This window comes from Clinocottus analis, unplaced genomic scaffold (assembly GCF_023055335.1).
Source record: "Clinocottus analis isolate CAN_PGR_092001 unplaced genomic scaffold, fCliAna1.0.p SCAF_13, whole genome shotgun sequence".
Taxonomy (NCBI): domain Eukaryota; kingdom Metazoa; phylum Chordata; class Actinopteri; order Perciformes; family Cottidae; genus Clinocottus; species Clinocottus analis.
In genome coordinates, this window is record NW_027175854.1 from 500,673 (window position 1) to 523,120 (window position 22,448).

General features: G+C 45.1%; 1 protein-coding gene across 6 annotated transcripts in view; it reads right to left on the bottom strand.

Annotated features, from left to right (window-relative positions):
* The window catches only part of nedd4l (NEDD4 like E3 ubiquitin protein ligase), a 38,333-nt gene that overhangs the window by 10,867 nt on the left and 5,018 nt on the right, over positions 1-22,448 (bottom strand). Inside the window, exons 3-15 of one of the 6 annotated variants that reach the window (XM_068574529.1) lie at positions 20,841-20,922; positions 19,175-19,213; positions 18,811-18,864; positions 9,291-9,341; positions 7,644-7,705; positions 7,140-7,242; positions 6,020-6,174; positions 5,288-5,423; positions 5,013-5,195; positions 4,808-4,885; positions 3,180-3,239; positions 1,597-1,734; positions 419-601 (exon numbers count right to left, since the gene is read on the bottom strand). In XM_068574529.1, the coding sequence (XP_068430630.1) occupies positions 419-601; positions 1,597-1,734; positions 3,180-3,239; positions 4,808-4,885; positions 5,013-5,195; positions 5,288-5,423; positions 6,020-6,174; positions 7,140-7,242; positions 7,644-7,705; positions 9,291-9,341; positions 18,811-18,864; positions 19,175-19,213; positions 20,841-20,922 (1,324 nt within the window). Of the gene's footprint in view, positions 1-418; positions 602-1,596; positions 1,735-3,179; positions 3,240-4,807; positions 4,886-5,012; positions 5,196-5,287; positions 5,424-6,019; positions 6,175-7,139; positions 7,243-7,643; positions 7,706-9,290; positions 9,342-14,502; positions 15,775-18,810; positions 18,865-19,174; positions 19,214-20,840; positions 20,923-22,448 lie in introns of those variants that run through there. The other 5 variants (XM_068574524.1, XM_068574525.1, XM_068574526.1 and 2 more) reach the window with 5 other exon arrangements.

Sequence of the window (22,448 nt, forward strand, 5' to 3'; positions counted from 1 at the left end):
GTGTCAAGAGAACATATTGTTCACAAAAAAAGACAAAACCGGAGTAAAAGTCTGATCATTTCACGTGACCAATCATCGCTTAACAGAGAGCAGTTGTAGACATCGGCTCATAATCCAATGAAGATGGGCGGAAAAGCAGAATGAAGAAATGAAATCATCCTCATTGGATGAAGAGATTAATATTCACATCGGGGATCAAAAGAGAGAAAAGCAGCATCAAAACAGAATCAACCTAAAAGAAGGAGAGATTACAAAAGAATGGTGTAATATTAAAGAAGGGTGAGGATTTTGTCATCGTCAAAGGGATGAAGGATTGTAAGGAAGTGTGGGAGGCGACGTGACAGACATAAGTCCTCCAGGCGAGAAAAGAGGAAAATGATACGGGGGGAGCGGGATGGTACAGGTGACTCATTCTCACCTCCAAGGGAGTGGAAAGGGTGACAGTAGGGGAGCTGAGGCTACGAGGTCGTCGGATTTGGGGCTCATGGAGGTGGTTGTTGGAGGCATTGGAAGAGGAGGAGGGGGTGGATGGGGGCGCCAGGGCCGAGGCTCCTCCTGATTCTGCTGCTGCTGCTGATGTGCTGGCTCCGTCGTCAGTCAGCTGTCAGTGAGAACAACACTTTTGGGGTTAAGTGGGGTAGGAATGAGGTACGCGACGCCGTTTGCGAAATTGCAAAACTTGTTATCGTAATCCATGCCGCCAGGAGACGCTCGCGTGCACCGGAAAGGTCTGCTTTTCTCACGGGGGGGAATTAGTTCCTAAAATATCAAAAAGCATGGGTCACGTAGGCCCAAGAATACAATTAAAATATAATGATTAAGATTATGCATCCGAAAGGAGACCGGGGACAAGAGGTCTGGGATCAGTAACATAACGTACTGGAAGAATAAAAGTTAGTGTTACTTACAGCCCTAACCCAAAGTGGCTATCACATACATTTAAAATGAGCCACAACTACGTACCAAAAACAAAGCAATGCTATGATACTGTTACGTAAATATAGAGAGTGTATACAATAATCAAAAACATAAGTATCAGAGAATGAGAAGACCATGTGATGAGAGACAACAGATGAACACGTATAATATAACGCCGGTGTTCTGATAAAAGCAGAAGTAAAAAAAAGGGTGAATTTGAAAGAGGAGAGGAATCAAGCGCACGCCCAGTCCCATGAAGCAGTCTCGCCCTGAACTATGTGCAGCTGCCACATTTGCAGACAGAAAGACAGGGGAAAGACAAGTGGAAAAACAGGGTAGAAATGTGAAAGAAAGAGGGAAAAGTTGTGGTTGCAGTTCCATGCCAGGGTTTGGAAAAGGCATAACTAACACAGAGCTGCACTTCATCCAGAGTCTCACACAAAATGCTAGACGGGAGGAGGAAGACGTTCAATACAGTCGGACAGAGAGGGCAGGGAGAAAGACAGAAAAAGGAGACTTTGAGGTTGCAAAGCCGCGTCTCTTTCGGTCAATCTTTACGGCTACAGGGAGGAGAAACACAGGGGGAGAGCAGAGGAAGAGGTCCGACACACAGGCGGCCCGTGGAAAGGTCCGATCCCATGCACATGGAGTCCAGCGCAGCCTTCAGACCTGCTGTACCTGCACAATTGGCCTAGTCCACGTAGTGGTGCGGCTGTTATGGTTGACGTAATAAGTTCTTCCCTTGCCGTCCTTCCTCTCCTCCCATCCAGGGGGCAGGCCGGGCGTGGTCAAGGCGTAAGCAGTCGCCGAGGGAGACTGGCCAAGTGTAGAGAAAGAGCAAAGCAAAGACAACTCATCAGTACATGCTGGTACGCTGCAGGACATGGGGAGTGAAAAAAATATTAGAAATCAAAGTTTCTTCCATCTTTAATAGAATCCATCTTTTAAAATGACTTCCCATTCCAGCTGCGCAGCACAGTGACAGAAACATTTCGGGATCATGTGACAGAAGATGTTGTAACTTAAACGGAAAAGTTAGTCACGGCGTTTGATGTGAACCTACAAAAAAACAAAACAATGAAACACAGAGTGGAACTAAACTAAACACCACATGGGGGAAGAGTGGTGGCTCATTACTACTTTACTGAGCTATTAACCATCTGCAGAATTAAACCAAACGATCACAACATCAACGCTGCTGGTGTTCAGATATGACTGCGACCATTGGACGCCAGATGCCCTCAAACTGAACCGGCTGGATTGTAATGTCGGTATCAGCTGATCGAAATTATTTCTTTAGTGTTTGCACTCGGAGTTGAAACACTGATCTGTCTATGAATCAATGTGTTTCTATAATCCCAACAAAATCCAACAGAGTGATACTTCTCCTCTCTCCTTGAGTCCATCATGATAATCTGGCGTTCATATTTTTTAACAAAACCTCCAGTATTTGGAAGCAGTTCCTGAAAAATAAGGTGTGTCACATTAAGTCGTCAGACAGCCGTTACAGCAATGTCTCAGATACATATTTTAGTATCAGATCAGACTCTGTATTGGCAGACACTCGATATTAAAAGACTCTGATTAGGGCCAATTAAAACGTTGATCCAGACATTACCGCTGGACACATTTCATAATGCTGCTTTATGGCTCGTTATCAACGGTTCGTCAGGGAACTTCTTTAATAGTGACGACCAGGTTGCCACACTGGTAGACAACACACACACACACACACCACATGTACAGCAACTCTGATCTAACGTCACCAGTAGGGGAACTAAATAGACAGACTCATTGGGCTGTCAATGTCTTCATCAGCTGATCGTTTCCTCCATTTTCCCCATTTCCCTTCAGAGAGAATATTTGCGGTATCATTATCTCCGCCAATGAGGTTGTGTTTTCCGCTGGTCACCGGGATAATGGAGAAAAAAACGACTGGCCTGATTTCATGATGGCGGCGCCAGCGCCGAAGTAGAACCAATTTCATTTGGGAGCAGATTGGCCTCGGAGGAGGTCGGCGCTCTTGATTTTTATGCATTATGTGTCATGGAAATGTCTCGCATGATACAAAACAAAATGACAAGAAAGTTTGTGTGCTGCTCTTTGGAGAAATATTACTGAAACACATTGTGTGACCTTCTGCCTCAGTGCAAGATTGTATTAAAGTGCTTGACAGAAGGGTTACATACAGCCCAGGCGGTGTATGGGAACTAGGAGCTGGACGACTGAAAGGGTTTACTGTTCATTAACGGAGATATTACCATAGACTCCTCACCACCTGAGACTGTTTGAGCTCTGGTTCTTCTGGTCTGGGAACCCTGCTGGTGGTAGACAACAGGGGAAGATGGTCTTTAGTTCACATGATGTTAGGTTTTAAATGCCATGGTGGAATGAAAGGGGTGAGGTGTGTGTGTGTGTGTGTGTGTGTGTGTGTGTGTGTGGCAGTGGTGAAGGTTGAGTGAGGAAGAACTGAACGCACAAAAGAGGGTGAATTGATTCTTAAAGGAGGTGAGAAGTGACAGAAAGAGGGAGATTCATCCACTGAAGCACACAAGCAGGAAGCAAGACAATTCATTTGGAAAGAACTGCAGGTTTTGATTGGTTGACGTGATTACACAAAATGTGAATGAGGGGAACTTTTAGCAGTGTGCTTTCAGGAACTTTTGCACAAAGTCAAATCAACTTTGATATTACAACAGACAAAGAAAGAGACATTGATTATTTCCCCCCGAACAATGCAGTTAATTCCCGTGGAGTGCAGCGTCTTTAATCTCAACCCAAGTGGAAAATGATGTTTAAGCTACAGAAGCACCAGTCAAGAGTCCCGCGGCCTGAAAATCTGAGAGCGCTGAAAGTGAATTAGTGTGCTGAAGTTCAAAGAAAAGTTCAGAAAGTTTGAATCTCAGACGTGAACTGCAAGCAAATTATTAAATGCAGGACAGAAAAAAAAGGTTTTCATGTATTCTAATCCAAAAGGTAAGATGACAACATCAGCGTAGTTCAGCCAGCAGACACTGGATAGTGTTTTGCTTATTCTGTGCTACACAACCTGAAAGACCTGTTAACCTGATTTAAATCATTACTAACAGTGCATTACTTATTATTTCAGTAAATAATGACCGCCATTGTTATTTATAATGTCAAAACCATAAAAGAAAGCATCCATACATGTTGACCTACATGCCCTCGTATATGTAGATGAGCCATTTGGACATTTAAAGTCAACACACAACCTGCAGTTAAAGGTTAAGTGTGTATATTTGTATGACTTTAATGAATTGATTCTCTGAAGAGAGTCTGTGCAGCAAAAGCCTGACATACAGCTGACTGCTGCTCTCCATTGGGGAGGGACTTGTCATTCAAACGAAAAAGTGACAGTATCACCTGTCCTTGTCCTTGGCTTGACAATACCGAGCTCGCTGCTGTGACTCAGCTGTGTGACAAACATCTGACTCAGATCTTGAGACAGTTTGTTCGAGCTGAATCTCCACCTATGCTGTGACTCAGAGCTCTACTGGGGCCCGTTTGAGCGGTACTGTCCTTAATTTCCCTTGCCAGTGGTTTCTACTGGGATGGTCACACAGCTGTCTACGACATATCCAACGTAACGGCGAGTGAAGACAGTAGTGTGTGACAGTTGAGGTGTGGTGATCCTACGGAGGCAAGAAGAAAAGAGGGAACACGACAATCAAAGACGCATCGAAGGAAGGAAGGGTGAGGAGGAAGCACGTAGGAGCCCAGTGCCAAGGAGACATTTCAAAAACGCAAAGGGGAGCAAAGGAGGTGATTTGACGTGTGGCACACCCACAGCACTGAGACATGCCAACGAAAGGGAGGAGGAAGCAAGAGAAGAAGATGCAAGAAAATGTTGGGGTGAAGAAATATGTACCATAAGCGGAGGAGCCTGGGTCTGATCGCTGACGCCATCCGTCATACTTGACGATCGGAGTCGGGTTGATAGCTGGGTCTGTTAAGAAATGGAGAAAGAAAGAAGCGGTCGCTCTAATATCTGAGACACACACAAAAAAGACCCGACTACACAAACACCATCGAGCCATTTCAATGTGGAGCGATGGGAGGTTTAGACGTCTCACCAGAGCGGAGCTGGGCCCCGCCACCTCGCCGTTGGTATCGGGAGTGAGTGACAGCCTCAGATTTAAATCGTCAGAAAACTCCTGGTTGCTGGGTGTTGGCGGGAGCTGCGGCGCCAAGGCGGAGGAAGGGCCGGGCTGAGACTGGCCCTCGTTAGGATCCTCTTCTGTGATGAGCTCCCAGGACTAGAGGCAACGACGAGATGGAAAACACGATCGTTCAGTGACCTTATCGCTGGAGGCAGCTGGCGCTCAGTATGTGTGATGTGTGTATTCACGTTGTCCAGGTCCCGCGGCTCCAGGTGCTCGTTCTCCAGGTCTTCACTGATGTGGCGTCTCGAACGGAAAACGCGGTGCGCTTCCTGATTGATCTGCCGCTGTTGATTGTCACTCTCGGTCTCTGATATCACATCCCTGAAGGAGAAGAAGCAGACGTTATTTCACATGGAAGACAGTTGAACAACATGTATGTCCGTACCGAAAGTCTTCAATATAAATAAGAGAGATAATCTGATTCAATTAGTAAGCATTTATTATTATTAAATCAACTTTCTTTAATAAATATAACTCTGCAGTTTTTCTCTTTTCGTGCGGCAAACAAACTGTTTGTTGGACTGCAGCGAAAATGTTGTTTTTAAAAAAAGGCGAAACGGCAACAACTATGATTTGAAGCATATTTTGTTTGATAAAAAATATGTTGTGAAATGGAAACGATTACATCCATTGTTTTTCAATACATTTTGACATTTCGAATGTGCAACACTTCAGAGTTATTGAAAAATATTTGGTTTCCATGAGTTGGATCGATCCTAAAAAAGCCACCACCGTAATCTAATTCTCCAAACAGTATAATTATATTAACTGCTGCGCCTGTTTGGAAATTGTATTCACAATTGATGTTCTCGTCTCCTCAGTGGGCAGACGCTGAGCCCGTTCTGCTGAATTCACATTCTCATGGGAATACAGATTTTAAATCAAAATAAGAACATAAAGAGAGCGGTCAGACGCACATGTTGGAGGGCCGTTTCCACTGTGTGTTGCGTTTGTTGTGGTTGACATAGTAGGTGCGTCCCAGGTTGTCCACCTTCTCCTCCCAGCCGGGCGGCAGAGGAGGAAGCAGCTGCTGGGGTCGCTGGGAGCCCGAGTCCGCAGACTCGTCCCAACCCTGAAAGAGAAAGTTCAGATTGTTTGACATGAGGCAGTGGGAGTAACTCACTGGGGGTCACAGATGTCCCAGTGAGCTGACAGCTTGTCAGACACACACGAACGTCCAATTTCAGAGCATGGAAATAGATTAAAGATGTCTGAGTCACTGGTGGCTGCTTACAACTTGTTGCTGGGTTGTGGTTTCAAGTGTTTCTGTGAGCATTTACTGGTGTTTATTTTTGTTTGACGAGCTGCCAGCCGGGTGGGATTATTCCGGCCTTAAGCTCATGTGCATCGATATCACGACCAACGATGACGAATTTGAACTTTCAGGATAGGTTGGCAGATGAGAAAATGAGTCAATACATTTCAGTTCGATGTCAGTGAACAGAAGTAAATAATCTACAGAATAAAAATGTCTTCCCAGCAAGAGCTTGTAGTGAAAGGCGGTATTAAGAGTGTCATTCACAATTCAATACTTTTGCTGCTAAAGGGCAGCTTATTAGAAGCTTCTCACTGTCTGGAATATCTAGCACCTCTCTCGCACTCTCAAGAAGTCCACACACACACACACACACACACACACACACACACACACACACAGACGCACACACACACACAAAGAGGAAAAGCTCATATTTCTCCAAATAGCAGGCAGTATTGTAAATGGTTTTTCCATACTCTGGAGACCTGGAAAAGACTTTCACCAGATTCTGGCAACAAGACGCTGCCCAAATTCTCAAGTGAAAAAAATAAAAAGAAGAGCCATTCTTTGTCCTCTAACGCTAAGCAAAAAAACACACTTTTCTATTGGTTCAAATTAGGACACTCACTTTAATCTTCAAGCTTAGTAGTGTGTTTTCTTTGTGTGGAGGGAATAAATCAAACTAGATGCTGGTTTGGCTTCAGGTTCAAAAACCTTGAGTCATGCTAAATCAGCAGTTCAAATGAACTCCCGACAAACATCAAGAGCCAGGGCCGTACCTCGGCCTCCTCCCGCATCTCTCCAGCCTCCTCCTCTGGTCCTCCTTGTTTGGGCAGATAGGCCATCTTCAGACGCAGGTAACCCTTCACCCTGGACTTGTGACTGGAAGGATACCATCAGCAAAAAAACAGATGCATGTCAAAACAGCACATTAAAACCAGGTGGCCTGAGAACCTCAGAGCCCACAAGAGGCTAATGCTTAGAAATTAAGGGGGGTTTCCAAACTATTAGCACCAGATGGTCTTTCACATTCAGAGCTGACCGTCACATGAACTCACTGCTCTCTGGAGACATGACACCAGCAGTACTGTTGCAACCCGTGATGGAAGTAACTCGGCGTTGAATAATCTGTCAATGTCTAATTGCTCATGGGGGGGAATTAGACACAATTCATCCTGAGAAGTTTACTGCTATCAAAGCTACGGGGCTGGCAGTACCGAAGCCACTGGTGTCCAATTTCACCGCTTACTGGTTTCACCAGGTCACATCCAGCAGAAACTGACCTTCTGGGCCGTAGCAGGAAGTCTTTAAACGTGTACGGCCGCTCCATAGCGGGATCCTCCGTCTGCAAATTAAAAGGAAGCGTTTGTTGACAGGAATCAATCGAACACACACACAAACACACATGTTGTGTTTACAGCACGCCTGCAACCCTCTGCTCAGCCGGCCCGTGATCATTATGCAACCGGGAGCTTCTCCCGTTACATATTCAACAGCAGAAAGGTCTTTTGTGATCCACAGAAATCTCCCACTACTCTCCGACTGGGCCGAACCGGTCCACACTGGCTGCTCATCGCATACTGGAGGGTCCATATCAAATGTACGATCTTGAATGCAAAATCAATAATAATAAAAAGAGATGCGGTGAAGCAGTCCTTCACATCTTAGACATTATGAATGGATATCAAGTTTTGTAAATAATGCAAGCGGATAACTGTTTGAAAACATTGCTGTTAAAAGCCTGAAGCATCATGCACTCCATTGCATGTGTTAATAGAGCAAAACAGGCATAGGTAAATGGTAAATGGACCCGGACTTGTACAGCGCTTTTCTAGTCTTCCGACCACTCAAAGCACTTTAACGCTACATGACATCATTCACTCATTCATACACTGATGAGGAGCTACCATGCAAGGCCACATCAGGATTATCAACCATTCATACACCGTGGGCGCAGCTACGGGAGCAAATTAGGTCCATGAACTGGCACATGGTGTCGCGCCATATGGTGCATGAATAAGGTTGTAAGTAAGTTCACGCTTCCATCAGGATAAATAGGTCCAGATTGCTTAAAATGAGTCAAGATGGCTGACTGGATTAATGAAAAGTGAAAGAGGAGAATCTGGTAAAGAAAACAGGCGCTGACTCAATGTATGTCCAGGAACTATGAATAAGACTTCCTGTGACATGTAGTCATGCATGAAACTCATGAGTCCAAAACACACAGACGACACAGATCACACCATTGAAACGAGCATTCGCAGCATATTCATGCAAGTTATTCACTTAATGGCTGAATCAGGACCAACATCCAGTCCACTGACTTCATCTCTCAACGTGACTCAGCTGAAGCTTTTATCAGCTGCTAATATCCTGGACCGATGGGAGTCAAACAGGGCATTAATAATTAACCCCAACACCTTGTACTGATGTGCTTTTAAGGATCACAACATACACTTCAAAAAGGGCCTCGATCCGTTTTACACTTCTGAGCCGAGTGCAGGAGGTGGGAATGATTTATATTTGAGTTCTCGGTCCTGTTCCCTTACATAAACTGTAAGAAACTCTGCATGTTATTGTTTTCAAAAGGCCCTGACAGGTGCAGCTTTTTCCCCCATCTAGTTGTGAAGGTAGGCCGCCCTCAGGACAGCCGGCTCTGTTGATATTCTAGACAGCCCGCTTTCCATTTCCAGGATCATGCCGTCTGATCACAACAGCCCCGCTTGTGTGAGGCGGGAACTTTCTCACACTCAAAGACAGACGCACACACACACACACACACACACACACACACACACACTTTGCCTGACCTTCACAGAGGTTAATCAAGGCAGAGCAAAATTGAAGATAAGATACAGCTGAGTATTCAATCTGGTCACACGGTCACACACAGACTCTCTCTTTCTCGCTCACACACACAGATAACTCACCGGCAAATGACTGAGAGGAACGTCAACCTGTCCCAGGAAATCATCTCTGGTCTAGGGTGGGGGGAGGGGAGGGGAACAAAAAGAGAAGGTCACCTTCAGCAGCTTTATTTTAGGAGTAACAGCTTTTTGAGTGTGTCTGGGGAATGCCAAAGTTCCCAGCAGGGAAGAGCGAGGAAAACACACAATGATGAATTACCTAATGCTCCAGAAGGTCCAGCAGCACTTAGTGTTCATTTGTCACAGAATGAAAAAGAGAAAGATTTGTGTTTCATGGACAGCCCCTTCCAGAAATAACCACAGGCCTTTTTTTTGTTTTTATGAACACAGAGAGTGGTCTGAAAATCTCAGATGGAAGTGCAATTATGTTTGCGCAACTTCGACCACAGTAGAAATTGGAGATCAAACAATGTTTGCTCTTTTAGTCGGCCTAATAGGCACCAAAAGAAACATCTCTACCAATCAGATTTTAACGTTTTTGAAAGTGTCCATTGCAGAAGGCTGAGGGTAAGGTTTTATTTATGGACAGGCCTTTGGTATCGTTTCATAGGAGAAGAACCTGTGAACCCAGCAAGGAAAAAAACAACACCCACTGCCACCAGATTGAAGCCAAGTCAGCCAGACAGAGGAGAAAAGGATAGGAGGTGACGACAGGGGAGAACCAGGGAAGGTTTGCGTTTCAGATTCAAGAAGCCTGTTGATCTGTTCGGAGAGGAACCGGGGGAAGATCGACGGATGATTGAGCCGCGCAGCAGCAGCCCCAGAGGGCCATGATTACCTGTGTGAGGTGGAAAATGCCATTCTTGGAAGCAGCCTGTGTGTGGGACACAACGGATTGAGACAACAGGCGTTAACTAACAATGATGTTTGTTTTCAACACTGGTTTGACAGGAAAGGCCGAGTTGAAACAATGCCGGACACTTTAATTAGTCCAGTGTTTTATCTCCTTGAGCTGCGGGGCCACAGAAGAAAATGGCGATGTTGTGGTGATCTGTAAAAGTTGCTTCACTGCTGCACAAAAGTAGTACAGTCATAAAAGTTCAATATGGAGTTTTTGAACTTTTAAGTGTGCGTGGGGAGACCCTGTATATCAACTTCATTTAACAATGAAACATGATTTTTGTTCCCTTTTTTCACTTTAATGAAAATGTGTGAGAAGAGTTATTTAAATCTCATTAGATGTAGTTGTGCGACATCAAAACTTTGAAGGAAAACAAGGTTATGAACAGAAATCACACTGGTGTACTCTGACCATGAGCACAAGGAAGATAAAACAGTGTTGGGAAGTGAGGCCACTGGTCTGCCACCAGTTAACAGACCGGGATTCAATAGTGAAAGTTACAAAGGAGTCTCAATAATGCACAATAATGCACATGTAAAGAGACAAGTGTGTCTACTCACTCACACAACTATGTATTCCTGGAAAAGCCAGAGCCACCACAGTTACAGTTACAGCAGTATCTACTTTAATTTCCCGAACCAACTACACAATTAATTTACTTCTGGCTTAATTTACAAGTAATTAAAAACCACGAATCCTGAAGTTCAGCAACAAAAGCAACCTGGACCACAGCACAGGTGTGTTAGTATTACTCGTGTTACACTCTGACCTGTGACCTACAATGTGAATTTACGGGATAAATGCTGCACAATAACAATAAATGCTGCAGAGATGTTACGAACCAGCCAACAGCGTCGGCACTTATGATTATATCTTCACCTGGAAGTCTCACTGCCTCACATGCTTGATCCTATAAAACATAGCGGCACTCTGACTTGTGACCTAAAGTCAGCGGCAATGGCAGTATCCCATGTGACACATGTACTTACGGCAGGGTTTTTTTCTTCCTTCTGTCCATAACAATAACAAGCATTTTAAGCTGTGGGTATGTGTAAGCAGAGGGATATAATTGCAAAGTCATCAAAGGGTCACAGTTGAGCCTGCAGCTGCCTCCCAGGGCCAGGTTACACTCTCAGAGAGGGAGGGTGCCACTGGAGACCAGCAGGAGGAGGGAGGAAGAGTGAAGGAGGCAGATGATGGATTGTAAAACTAGCTTTAAAAGAAGTTAGAGAAGAAGACAGAAGCAGGGCCCTTCCCTCACCTCATCTTACGTACTGCGAGTCGCATGCACAGAGGTTCGGGGGTTTGTGAATCCGTCTGTGAGGTTTCTGCTGCAGCCCCAGTACAATGGAGATGAATGCAATTTAAATGGTGTTGCTCACAGCATGGACCAATTTAATAAATGAAAAAAAAGGGGGGAGGAGCGACCTTCATTTCAAGACACAATGTCCTTGTTACGTTAAAATAATTCGCAGAGCACATTACCAACAGTTTTTATAAACAGTTTACATTATGGAGCCAGGAGAGGGTGTAACTATTTAGAGAGGAAAGAAAACAGTAGACTCACAAGAAAATAATCATACATTTGAGAAAGAAACAAAAATAAAAAAATTGCTAGGATGTGTTCATTGAATAGGCCCAATTCACAGCAATGTTTCTACAAACGCTGGTTACTTATGATAATATGGTGATTCTGGGCTGAAAATCAAGAGTATTTTGTCTAATTTGATTGAGTCAACCACAGCAGGCATAATAAACAGCTTCTATGATGTGATTAAGTTCATCCAACGATCTTTTTTTTCACGTAAATTGATTTTTTAAGTGTATATTGTGTGCAATTGCTGCTATAATCCTGTAATTTCCCTACTGCGGGACTAATAAAGGATAATCTTAACTTATTTCTTTCATTTTTTAAAGGTATATTTTGTTTTCACTAAATGGGCAAGGAACCATATATGGTAATTTGGTGGATGTCCATTTACTACCAAAAAATATATTATTTTTTTAAATGTCACAACTGTACAGGAATATTATTATGTCCTCCAATGGCGCTCTAGGGTTGACATTTTGAATTTCAAAGCATTTCAATGAGTGACCTATAAAGGGTTAAATATTGGACACTAACGGCTCTAATATCAAATAACAGTCAATATGATCAGTATAACACAAGAGGTAAGTGAGAGAGAAGAGGATCTTCTGTCTGTCGCTGTACTGCACCGCTGGTGACAAGCAGAGCTCATGATATACAGAAACCTTGAACGGGTCCAGGCCGCCACTGAAGTGTGAAAAGGTCGTCTGGCCTCCTCAACCGGCTCCGTGCTGACACGACTGAATTACAATGCCAGCGTGGTATCAGATTCTCAGAGATCAGAGCAGAGAAAAGCCCTCCACAACAATAGCAATTTGAACCCCTCTTGCATGCTCCTGGACCAAAATAAAGAGAGAATCCCCGTCCCGTCCGCCATCCCTCCACAACCCTGTAAATATAGCAAACCCGTTGGCCTGCAGGAGCTCTTTGTGAATGGAAACTGGGGGGGGCGTCGAGACAGGGCTGTAACGAGGGCATGGCACTGTGGTGGAGCTGTCTCCAGCCAGTCTCACTGGCACACACACACACACACACACACACACACACACACTCTCTCATAGTATCCCATGCAGGGCTTTAAAAAGGGGCACTCCAGCTCCGGGCTAACAGTTGGGGAAGACCTGTCATTATGGTCTAAATGAGGATTTCCTTGTTGTATGAGAAACAGGATGCCCCGAGGTAACACAACACCACGTGTCTTTAAAAAACACACACACACACACACAGACACAGGGAGAGAAGGTGGTGTGTGAAATGCATTCAAGTGTGGCTGTCAAAAATAAACTGAAAAGTTGTTGCTAAATATTTCACCGTCATGGATTAAATCCCACTTGTATGAACACTTTGCAATGCTTAGCAGCCTGCAGACGTCTCGTTATCTGGCCTTAACGCTCAGGAAGGCCAAGAGAAACTGGTTCAACACCAGCCTCACAAAACCAGAAGTTAGAGATGAAACCCCGGGCAGCAGAGCACACAACAACAAAATGTGTCTCGTCCTTATTACGGCTGACATTCGAAAAACTGCAGTGCACAATTTTGGGTTCAGAACTGAAGGCGTCGTGTGGAGTTTTCTTTTAAACAAACATCGTCGAACGAATGTGTTGAGTGTCTTTTCTTCCTCATTAAACACTTGCACGTCTGGCTTTTTAAATATGTTCAAACCTCATGTGTTTACCTCCATGTTGACCTGCTGGGAGTGTTTTCCTCACCGCCTCGGCTGCTGGATTGTTTTTTTTCCTTGCACATTGCCACCATCTATCAATCAGTGGACCAACATCAAACTATTGACAAGATGGTGTATTGTGCCACCCGCATACAAAACGGAGACACAATAAACTGCCCCATCTCACTACGGAAGGTGTTGAGCTTCACAGGGTGCCGTTACACAACACATCTGCTTTGCTGCCAAAGCTTTAGCTCTACATGATGAGAGGAGAACAGACGAGCAACATCAAAAGACTTTGTGTGTTCAGGAAACAGATCCTGATTAGCTTGTTTAACGTCTTCATCAGTTGGCCCGTAATCACATCTTAGTTCTTAATTGCTTGTGCAGCAGCTGCGAGGATACGGATCCATACCAGTCGAGAGCCAATAACATGCCGCTCGACCCGCTCTCAAAATCAACAACCACACGAGAAACAGACTAAAGATAGAAACGGCCATCTCTCAAAGAGCACTGGCTGCAGTTAAAGGTATTACCAAGCGTAAGTGTCACGTTTCTGCAGGACAGAAGGCAACAAGTGCACGGGGAGAAATCATCCAGTCATCCTGTTTTCCTTTCATGACTGATTTGGACGATGTGTGTGTAAAACCTCAAAGGCCGGTGCTTATGAAGTGAGAGAAAGTGTGTGTGTGTGTGTGTGTGTGTGTGTGTGTGTGTGTGTTAGCGCAGCAGCCATGTCTGTGTTTTTCACTTCCCAGAATGTCACCACCCTCTTCCTGCACCATACTGATCTCTCCTCGACTGGAGTCACTGAGTGATAAATTAGAGACAAACCTAACTTTTGCATAATGTACGTAGCATAACTTTCAGCCCGATTCTAAAGTTATAAACCCACGGCTCTGCTCAATGCCCTCCTCCTTCTGGCTACACTACACACTATCCATCGTTCTACTAAATGTCATCACAGAGTCAAAAGGCGATTGTTTACGATTCATCGTCAAGTTAATTTCTTCATCATTAAAAACTCCTCATCTAAACTTTCAAAAGTCTTCCCAATATTTACAAGACAATTTGACATTTAAAGACTTTTCTTGACCTATGAAATGTTTCCAATAGCATTTACCTTGGGATTATTCTTCGTCATATCATTTCCAGGGCTAAGGTCCGGATCCCCACCTCCGCCTGGGGTGAAATAGATCTTGAAATGAGGCTGCCTCTGGGAGGAATCCCCACGGATTTTAAAAGTGCACCCATTCGATCGGTTTCTTGCTTCCGTTCCCTCCGTGTCCGGTTGGACCTCCTCTATAACTTGGCTGTCCGCGCCAGTTTCCTTGTGTTGATTTTCCAGCGACAGCCTCGGTTGAGACGAGCGCCTCTCCAGTCGAATGCTCGGGTAGCGCACCACGCGGCTACCTCTCGAGCTGTCAACGCCAACATCTGCGCATTCGTCCTGGGATGCAGCAGCCTGCGGCCTGCCCTGGCTCTGGTCCTGGTTCTGACTCTGCTGGAGCTGAAACACGAGCCTCTGTGTTCCACCGTTGACCACAGAGCACTGGTCCGAGCCCTGCTGCTGCACAGACCAGCCGGCACCACCACCGTAAGGGTGGATTCTGAAATGCTGGACATCAGAACCATCAGGAGAGTTCCTCTGGATACAAATACCTCCAACGCTGATATTCGGCTGGCCTCTGCTATACACAGTGTGGCCGTTGGAGCCGATGCTAAAGACCCTGCGTTTGGGCAGGTTCGGCTCCGTCGTGAAAGTCGGTGAGTTTAAAGTATCTGGCTCGTAGTACGGCGGCGGCGGGTGTCGTGGGAAGTCCGCTTGGATCGGTTCAGAATAGGCCGGCGCCGGTCCCGGAGGGCTGTAGCAGGGCGGCGGGACGTCGTCGGCATAACCGCGGGAATCTCCATTGCTGGATCCGTTGGAGCGCTGGAGGGAGATGTGCATGGAGGAGCTCTTGGTGGGCCGCTGCTCGGCGTAGGCGGCGAGCTGGGGTATGAACATGGAGGAGCTGCGTTTCAGAGAAGGCTCCGACCACGAGGCTCTCGGCGGGGCGTGCGGCGCAGCCGAGTCCCGGGGGGACGTCGACGCCGGAGGTCGCCGCGTGCCGAGCGCCGCGACCACGTCGTTGTCTCCCGGCTGCTCCTCAGCGTCTCCTTCCAGTATCTCCGGGGCTGTGTTACTGCGGCCTGAGCCAAAGTACAAACGCAGACGTTGAGCCATTTTCACCTCACGTCCCACAGCTCCCGCTGCCTCTCACTTTCTCTCTGACGGGCTGTTTGGTTCTCTCCTCTGGCTGCAGTCTCTGTCTCTTAGTGTCGCCCACTTCTCTCCTTTGGCTGGCTGGATGACTGATCCCCCTTTTTTTTTTTTTTTTCTTCCACTCTCCCTAACCCCCACCCCTCCCACCCTCTTCTAGTCTCTTCCACAACTTTCCGTCCACAGTAAACTGTACGGAGGAAAGAAGTCACACCACCACAACTGAACACTGCAAAAAAGAGCTGACGGCTTTACACTGCGCACTCTAAGGAATGGCATAATGGAGGCTACGGGGGAGGGCGAGGAGGGGGCAAGAAGGATCCCTGTATGCCAGACTCTTAGCACCACCAAGCTCTAGCGACAGACAGCAGAAATAGCCTGAGCCGAGTGACGGTCAGCATTCCTGACATGATTGGATAAGAGCGACCGGCGCTCCTGGTTTCCGAGGTGACAGCGGGTTGCTTGTAAGCCATGTGACCACAAATGGCCCCTGCACCTCCTGTTACAACCCCATGCTGCCCTCAAGTGCCAACTGGGGCTCTAAACACACCCCACGTACCACTGTCCATCACCTCCTCCCTTCACATGGGCTTTCTAACCTTCGCTCATTTCCCTTCTTCCACACCGCTCACAAATGTTGTCACTTCTCCGACCGCAGCGGTTTGTTACCTCCCACTTTATTCCTTTGCCTAAAACTGATATCTTAAGTATCAGAGCGGGGCTCAATTTCTGTTCTGGTCAATGTGACCTCTACCCTCTCAAGTATCTCTTCATTCATGTCATGACTTAAGGCCATAACATCAACCGTCTGCTGTTACTGATCTGCCCACATCCGTATCATTTTTCAACAGGTACACTGGTCACAACATGAGCTAAGGAGCTAAATTTACCAACAAATCTGAAAGGACAAATTGAGCCCTGTTCCTTCTTGTAGCTTGGAAACAGAATAAAGAAGTATAATGAAGTTGTTGCTAAAAATGAGATTGAGAAAGACAAAAAGTGAAGAGCAGATTATCTGACGGATTGCAGCTTCGACAAAGCAAACAGCACAATTATCTCTGGAGAAAGATATCCAAGTCCTTCAAACAGAATGAACTACGCTGTCTACCATACACAGCCAAACACGTAACTGTCTGGTGGTTTTATAGGCCGCTCTGTATCCAGAATCCACCCGAAACACAACGCAGCTGTCTGCAACGCCGAAGACAGGCACACAAATTATGATGCTTACACAGTTGTAATGTAGTATTTGGCTAAATTGCAAGATGTTCACAACAACATACTGTACGGTCATGAGAGCAGTCTCCATTTGGGACAAAAAGGGCATCAAGGAGACCAGCGATATTGACTTCAGGCAGAGAAACAGCCAAAAGAAGAAGGAAAAAAGACTGTAGAGCAGGAAGAAATCGTGGCTTGGCAGCCGGTTACACTCTGCAATGACACACTGCCTACTGTGTTAGTCAATAAATGTGTGTGTGAAATGTTATGGAGAATGTTCCGTAGAAGAAGAAACTAAATGCCAATGTGTGGTCCAATGGCACACAGCCCAGTTTGTCAAATGACATAACATGGCTGCTTCAAACAAAGCACTACACCGTATCGTAGACCTATTAAACATGTCTTTACATTCACTGTCAGCACTCGTGGAGCTATACTGTACTAGGAATATTGGTTGAAATTGTGTGTATCTTTTTAAGTACACATGGGTGAACCGCAATCCATCACACGTGCTGTAAAACAGAGCGTAGTCAAACATGTCATGTCTATAAGACAAATAAGGTATACGTTGAAGGATGCTGGAGAACAAGCAGCCCCCCTTCAAAGAAATACTGGCTCGTGGTGGAGGATGCCTTGGCATGCACCTAGAGATAGAAAAGCACCTCCTCAGACATATAAGGAGAGGACCGGCTGCCTGCGCTGAGCTGTTCTTGTGTTATCCCTTCTTTACGGCAGCATAGAGCTCCAACTGCAGAGAGGGGAAAAAAAAATAGAGCTGCCCTTTTATTAGCGGGCCGAGCGCCAGTAATTCCCCTCTATCAGCACGCAGTAATGCATGCACTGATTCTATCAGTAACATGCACATTAAAGTGACTGGATGAGATTAAAATCATACATTTTCCCTAATTAAGTTATCAGGAAAGCTGCAGAATGTGGTGCAACAAAGCTAAAAGTCTTACGACCTCCCACGTCGGGGCTGCAAACATGAAAGCACAGAAGTCCTGAACCTGCGAGGCCGGGACAGAATGCGTCTCATGCAGCCAAGAACATCAACGCTTCCTGCGGCTGCATGCACCATTTGTTTTATTAAACATCCAAACAGAGATCCCACAGAGTTACTGGGAATTCATGAAGGACGTACAACTGCAGACCTAAACGTCTTCGAGCCTTTCCCTTCTTCCACAGAACGACGCCTTCGTCATGTCAACCAGCGCTTCTCCAAGGTGAGGGTTGGAGACAAAAGCGTGAATTAGTGAATAGATCATCAGAACCTACTTGTGCAGTTTTTTTAATTGCTGCAACTCTTGACATTGTGCAGACGTTCAATCTAGTTGTCATGGCAACAGAGGGCCTGCAACGGGCTTAAATTCACAAGTCAATGAAACTAGTGTTCCCGTCTGTGGTGGAAATCGGAGAAATTTGACATAAGCGGAATGTAGGAGTTGTTCGTGGACGGCGGTCTTAAAGTAGAGCATTGACACTAAACAGCGTATGTCCTCTTCTTCAAAGAGTGCTGCAAAGCATTTCTTTGACTTCTTCTGACTGAGCCGACAGCTGAAATCCTGTGATATCAAATTTGGCAACGGGTCAGAGAGCTCTCAAGAAGAGACCTGTGAAGACCATAAGGGTGCAGATAAAGTCCATATAATTATTCCAGGTCGTTTTATGGTTCCTGTGGTGAAAGGAAAGCAGAACTATTGCAGGGAAATGGCATAATAAAACAATGCGGGTGTGTGGAGCGTCACATTTCATTTCATGGCACGTTGATGTTTTATTGGAAGGACTGAGACTAAATCATGAAAGAAAGTATCACTGGAAAGCCCATAATTACAAAAATAAATTTAAAAAAAAGATGTTATCAAGACAATGTTTCAGTGGTTTGAAGTAAAAAATAATGTACGCAACAGAGTGAGTGAAGGGTGAGAAGTAAAAAATCTGTGTGAATCTTACCAATCGGTTTTCATCGAACACCTCAAAGAGTAGCCTGTGATTCAGCGGACAAACCTGAGTTGGAAACAAAGTCATCCGGCTGTTATGAGACGCACAAAGCCGATGTAGATGCACATGCATGCAAACTAACAGAAGGGGCGTCACAATCATTCCCAACGACTGTTCCTAAAAGGTAGTCAATCGTTGAATCGTCATTATATACGGGGCTGAACAATAATTATCTTTTAAATAACCAGTGGGAGTAATCATGCGTGTGTAGCTAAGCTTCTCCAGTCCGATATGGTCCATTTGATTCCAGGTACTGGGAAGACTGGGACTCTGACACACTAATGAAGCACACAAAGACTTCACAGTCTGAACTCACTCTGAAGTAGAATTCCTCGTTCCATTTGGGATTGAGGGTCTGAAACAGAAAGTGCAGACGTGGTTGGACAGTGAACACCATCATTAGTTTTACCTAGAAAAGAGAACAGATGTATGAAACCCATCCAACTCAGAGTGAGACGAGCCCAGATGAGAAATTGGACTCAATCTTGTGCGTTAATGATCCTCTTACGTTGTTAGAGGAAGTGGTTGGCCCTTGTGATTGGCATTAGTCCCCTAGATTAACAACCATCAGGATCTTCGTGCCCTTTTCGAGGTGGTCGGGCTCAGTATGTGTACGCGTCGCACAGACGCTCTCCTTCTGCCTCACACATTTGATATTTTATTGGACTGAGAACTATGTGGCACATCTCATGAAAATTCCTTCGGTGATTGAAAGGACTTAAACACTAGAATGTCAACGAAGCCTTGATTTCACAAGTCGCTCTGATTAATAAGCACTTCCCAACATTTTACGGCAACGATGAAATAACGTCTCTGTTAAATCCACAGCTGAGATAGCAGGAAATACAAATGAACCCAGCGCCCTGTGACAAAAAGGCCAATTGGACTCAATTTAAGTCAAATTCTTCTGGGCGAAATTCGTTAAAATGTCCAGAAATGTATGCCAAATGTCTGTTTGTTAAAGGCTAGCTTCTTGTTACTGTTAGCAGTCAGACTGGTTCTTCTTTGTCATCCTTTGTCATGCCATCTAGCCACGAGCCGCACTCTTAGCTTCAACGACAAATATGCCATCAAAGGTGTCCTACTTAAAGACACATGGAGCCCATGGAAGAGCAGAGCAGTGATGCTTCACTTTCTGCTCCACATAGCAGTGCATTGTCAGCTATTTATATCCAGTAAGGCAACCATGGCCACTGGCAGCATATGTCTGCCTACATGGAGGCCTGAGCTGCCCGACTCCAGCAGAGGGTTGGCTGGCAGCTACATGTTCGCTAACATTAATTACCAAGAATAGGATACATTTATCATGAAATGAGAAACTGAGTCAGGCTGCGTTACAGTGTTGGAAGCAACCTGCTTCATTGGGGTTTCACACCTACACATTATGTAACATGTTGTGCAGAATCACATGCATTACATGTGAAAAACAGCTAATGCACCACTCTCTCTGCTTTATTTTAAACCATATAGCCCAGAGGAATATGGACATTTGGCTCACAATCACAGCCCACTTATACATTAAAATATCCTGTGAGTGGAGTTTACACCAATAACAAGTAATAGCTCCCCCTGCTGTGAATAGATTTCCTCCCTAAAATAGGCCACTGGGGAGAAAGAGCTTGCCCAATGTCTCCCTCTGCACTCTAGTGAGCAGAAAAGGAAGCACTGCCTCCCAGGTGCCTTCCTGTGGCGTCCATCTCTCAAAATGATTGCCTTGATTTGAAGGAAGGGCAGTAGAAGTGTTGGTGGTGAGATTAGGAGGATGTGGTGACCTTAAACCTATGACTTAAAAGGGGAGTGAACACACCCATTAAAGTGGCTGAATGGAAAGTGCAAGGTGCAGGTGTGGGAGGAGATAACTGCAGCAGGAAAGGCTGATCTGATCCCGTGAAAACATTAGAGCTCGTTAGGTCTGAAGCTACGAGCCAAAAAGCTCTGTGTCAAACACAAACATCATGGGCACTTCTTACCTCAGGACTTACCTTTTTAATAGTTTTTGTTTGGACTAAGCCAAGCTCTTTGTTTTCATCCGCAACGTAGAGGGAAAGTTTGACGTAAGGATCACTGCAGAGAAACAAAAACCGGAATTTTTAAGAAAATCATTCAATAAATCTTGAGCCTTTTACAGTTCACACTTTACAGCTCAAACCAGTTGACAGTTAGTATATTTACCAAATTATATTTTAAATATTGCCGACAAGAGAAATACACTGCAATGCCAATACTAAAACAATGTTTGTTTTTTAATATCTTTCTAAAATCTTTGAAAAAATGAGCCGCAATGGTTTAAAAATCTGACAATATCAGAAAAAAAGTAAGAGATCTGACGAGACACTAGCAGCAACTTTAGGGACTTTAACACTGTACTGAAACACACTTCTAGGTCTGGAACTTAGCTTCTAGTACCTGCAGACACAGGTGCCACCGCCCTTATTGCTCAGCTACCTTCCCTCTGACACACAGCTTGTTTCCAGACCTGAAACCTGAGTCTGCCTCGGCCACCAACAGCTCAGCAGTTAAAAGCTGCTTTCTGGGGCATTGTGAGATAAGGCAATAATGTGTTATTGACAAAGCAGAGCGCCCCAAAATAGAAACTGACAAAACATTTTGAGGTAAACAGCGCGAATAGTAAGCAGAGTATTGGAGCACGCTATTTAAAAATAGCCAACCGGTTTATTTGAAGGTGCTGACAGGGTAGAAAATGTCCAGTGAGTTGAAGATAGAGAGCTAGAGCTGTGCTGTTCACCAGACCAATTACTCGACTGATCTCAGTCCCAACAGGCAACACGAGGTACAGTATCGGGTTATGACCTCTCCAAAACCTCCATGAGCAGAACAACTCACCAGTCTTATACCTAAAAGAAACCTTTCACAATAAACACAAACCTGAGGAACAGAAATCACTGCCACAAATATGATTTACTATTTGTTCCGAACACAAAATACTTCAAATGATTGTGTATATTACATAAAGCAGGTATGTGGGGAGGTTGCACTGTCAACGCAGAGAAACATGGTGCACATGCTTGTATCCTGCATTGCCTTTTATAACCATAGCAGGCAACAGAGGAGATCACGATCGCAACGTCTCTGAGTGGATCAGGGAGACGGCTGCTGATGGCTGATTGCACGGCAGTACAGCCAGGTGGATGTGAAACTCCAAGATAAGTCATGCTGTTTAACCTGGCTCACTTCTGCCGCAAGCTAAACACAACGTTCAAATTCACAATACATTCCATAACTTTAGGATTATTTTTATTAATCTGCCTATTACTAGTTGTTCTTTTAAATGCCCATGACAGTGATTTGCTTTGCTGATCAATTTTCTTAACTAATTGGTTAACTGATTTATCTAAATTCAGGTGTCAACGGTTCCCATAAAGCTTCCATTTCTCGGGCCAGTCTGCTCACTGTGTATCCTGGAATAACTATCAATGTGTACACCATCTGGTAGATTATGTGTACCACGTACATCGACAGAAGTTATTTCAGGACACACATCTGCTGATGTGCTTCTCCAATGTGGAAGTCAAACAGCGAGCTGCAGGCTACCTGAGGCGAGACATCATCTTTAATACTTTGCAACAACA